Consider the following 3200-nt stretch of genomic DNA (forward strand, 5'->3'; position numbering starts at 1 on the left):
AGTATTACATCAATTCCAGGAAATATTTCAAATGTATACATTATAAATAACCATTACCTTTAATAACCTGCGTACTTCTTGTTCTATAAGAGCCTGGGTTTCAGGACTTGGTTTATTGCCGGAGGAGTTGCCTGATTGATCGTCACTGTATGTCATTATACCAAGCTAGAAAGTAATCATCAAATTATATCTATAATTACCCAAGAGGCTCTAGATTGTCTAAACATTAATGAATGAATGATGAAAGTAGCGTTGGTTTAATTTTGTCATCAGATCTACAAAATTAATTAAAACAAGGCAATACATCAACTAAAAACAAAAACATTATGAAGAGGATGAGAAAAAACATCAATACTATTGATGAAGGTGATAATGATGAAGACGGTGATGATTATGATGGCTATCATGATGATGATGACATCATCATCATCGTCATCATGGTGATACTGATATTTATGATGTTAGTGATAAAAAATATTGCAGCAGCATGAACACTGATACTTGAATCAGTTGACTGCAAAATAATAATAATAATACCAATAATTTAATTATAATTCTTATATTTAAATTATAAAATTGTAAATTATTATTCTCTGAACCTTATAAATGAAATCATACATATACATTGGATTATTATTGATTGATATTGAAGGTGGCGAGTCGAGTCAGGGGCGCCGCTAACTACAGCCTTAACATCAGCGCTGGTTTGAGCCGCTCTTCGTCCAGGGTTCAGTCGAATAAAGACCCAGTGTATACATCTTATTCGTGTGCACTTCAAAGAATCCATTGCATCTTTCGGAAGAGTAGGGAGGAGTTACCCATATGCTATGCTTCATTTCAGCCCCTGTCATTGTGGAATGATGTGGTGTAGCTAGTAGCAGCGTCTCTTTACAATGGCTGAGGTAGTCACAGACCACGCCCATAATCAATTCAACACAATGACGCTGGGAGTTATGGGTTATACTCCTACTTTTACCTCTACTTTTACCTTTTATGATAAAATTAGCCACTCTTATATGTTCAGAAAACATCTCCATCATCCACATTAATTCACAATTTTTATATATACATCATATATACACATAAATCAAATTTTTCTCAAAAGAAAAAAAATGATCCTTGTCAACTCTTGCTCTGTAAAAATTTCATAGAGCTATTAAACAACCAGAGTAATGAAAAGGTGACGTAGCAATGCAGAGTTGTGTATGTGTACCATCCAAGATGGCCGCCATAGGAAAGTGCCACCTTCAGGCTTAGTATACATATTATAACTCTCTAAATTGTTATTATTTCATTAATCATTATTATCAATAATATTAATAAATTATTAAATTATCGTAGCCAAAAAGAGGCCAAGTGAAGTATCTTAATAAATGAAGTACTGAGGAATCAAAATTGAAATTGTGTACATTGCACACATGCATACGGGTAACTTAGTTGTACTCAACTTTCATGTTTAAATTGAGGGCCCCATTGAAAACGATGATGATGCTTAGACAAATTTTGATTGGCTGAATCTAAGGTAGCCATCTTGGATGGTATACACACTCAGCTCTGCGTATTTCGAACATCGAATACATTGCAGCTAGCGCTCTAGTATTCTTATTATACCTCTATGAACAATTTAAACATCAGACATAACATAACAACTGAAGCTTCCCTTACCTTTTCACTCATTCCAAAGTTTGTTACCATGAGCTGAGCAATTCTTGTAGCCTGGTCAAAATCACTTGAAGCGCCAGTTGTGATGTTGTCGGGGCCAAAGATGAGCTCCTCTGCGACACGACCACCCATGCAGATATCCATCTGAGCCAATAGCTGTGATTTAGTTTCATTCCATTGATCCTTCTCTGGAAGAAGTGATACCTGACAGAAAAGAAAATTATGTATGAATTATTTTAAGTCTACACTGAACAATTTCTTCTCAGTTGGCTGTAATATGTGACATGACAGACCTTCTCTTTATTGCTCTATCCTATATTATCGAAAAAGGTATAAAAAAAAAACCCTGTTATTTGGTGCTTAAAGGCCAATTCAGACAGTGACCTACGGTGCAGCCTGACGCGATTCATTGCCGGGGACCGTCTTAAAAATATTAAACATGTTTAATATTCTATGACGTGACTGCCCCTTGGCAAATCGTTGTATCTGCGTTAAACTCACTCAGACCCGGCGCAACAACAAATCGCGTCTGTGTCGTACAACGCTGTCTGAGTTGCCCTTAAGATGATTGTATTCAATCCCATGGCCCTTGGTTAAAATCCTGTCGAACACTAGGATTTTTCTTCGCCTACAAAAATCAGGGTTGGTCAATCGGTTTTGTTTTATTACTATAGACCTAGGCTTAATTCTATGGTTTCCGATTGGCATATATCGATAGCTAATAAAGCATCAAAAGTGGCCATTTCAAACATCATTCCTTTGGTCGAATAATTATACTTTTGAAAACTTCACAAAAAAAAGATTTACTTTTTTGAGATTCTATGCAGATGAGACTTGGGAAAACAAAGTCTGTTACATTTTGGCTTTAAGGTACTTAGGTTCATAGTGATACACTTACATGTCCAAGAGTTGGTCCCCTTGGCATAATGGTAGCTTTATTAATTGGTTTAGCATCCTTGGTGTAGAAAGCAACAAGAGCATGGCCGCCCTCATGGAATGCGGTGATCTCACGATTCTTAACATCTATTGTAGCACTTTTCCTCTCAGGGCCTTGAAAAATGAAAACTCAATTTTAAAACATGATATGTATTACAACCAGTGGCGTAGGGATAGGCAGTGCAGCCAGGGCAAAGTACTGAGGCCCAGGGCTATTAGGGGCCCATTTATAAATAGGCCTAAAGATAATAACTAAAAATGATTTCCAACTTAATATTTTTTAAGAAAAATGTGGTGGGCGGGCGCTTCGATAATAAGTTAGAGAAGCAATTATTTATTACTGTGTGCACTTCAATTTAGTGGCGAATTCAAGGGGACCCCAGCCGGCTCGGCCTCCTCCCTAAATTTCTTAAGCTTCACATGAAGTGTCCAGCAATTAATCTAGCGCTGGCGCCCTTTCTCACTTAGCTACGCCACTGATTATTATTATTATTATTTATATTAACCATCCTCAGGAGAGAACATTAGGACGTCATTTGCATCAATCCACAAACTTGACAGAGTACAAATCAAAAATGTTTTTATGTTTGCAAAAGTACATC

General features: G+C 36.6%; 1 protein-coding gene across 1 annotated transcript; it reads right to left on the reverse strand.

Annotated features, from left to right (window-relative positions):
- Positions 1–39: 39 nt before the first annotated feature.
- On the reverse strand, positions 40–2712 carry LOC117115373 (ATP-dependent zinc metalloprotease YME1L1-like; the record flags this gene model as incomplete). Its single annotated transcript, XM_033259137.1, has 3 exons — positions 40–165; positions 1666–1866; positions 2561–2712. Coding segments are annotated over 3 exons (479 nt in total), but the record flags the coding sequence as incomplete, so codon positions are not given.
- Between the last annotated feature and the right edge of the window lie 488 nt (positions 2713–3200).

Source organism: Anneissia japonica, unplaced genomic scaffold (assembly GCF_011630105.1).
Source record: "Anneissia japonica isolate Jap-2015-1 unplaced genomic scaffold, ASM1163010v1 scaffold30210_len3200_cov152, whole genome shotgun sequence".
NCBI classification, from domain to species: Eukaryota; Metazoa; Echinodermata; class Crinoidea; order Comatulida; family Comatulidae; genus Anneissia; species Anneissia japonica.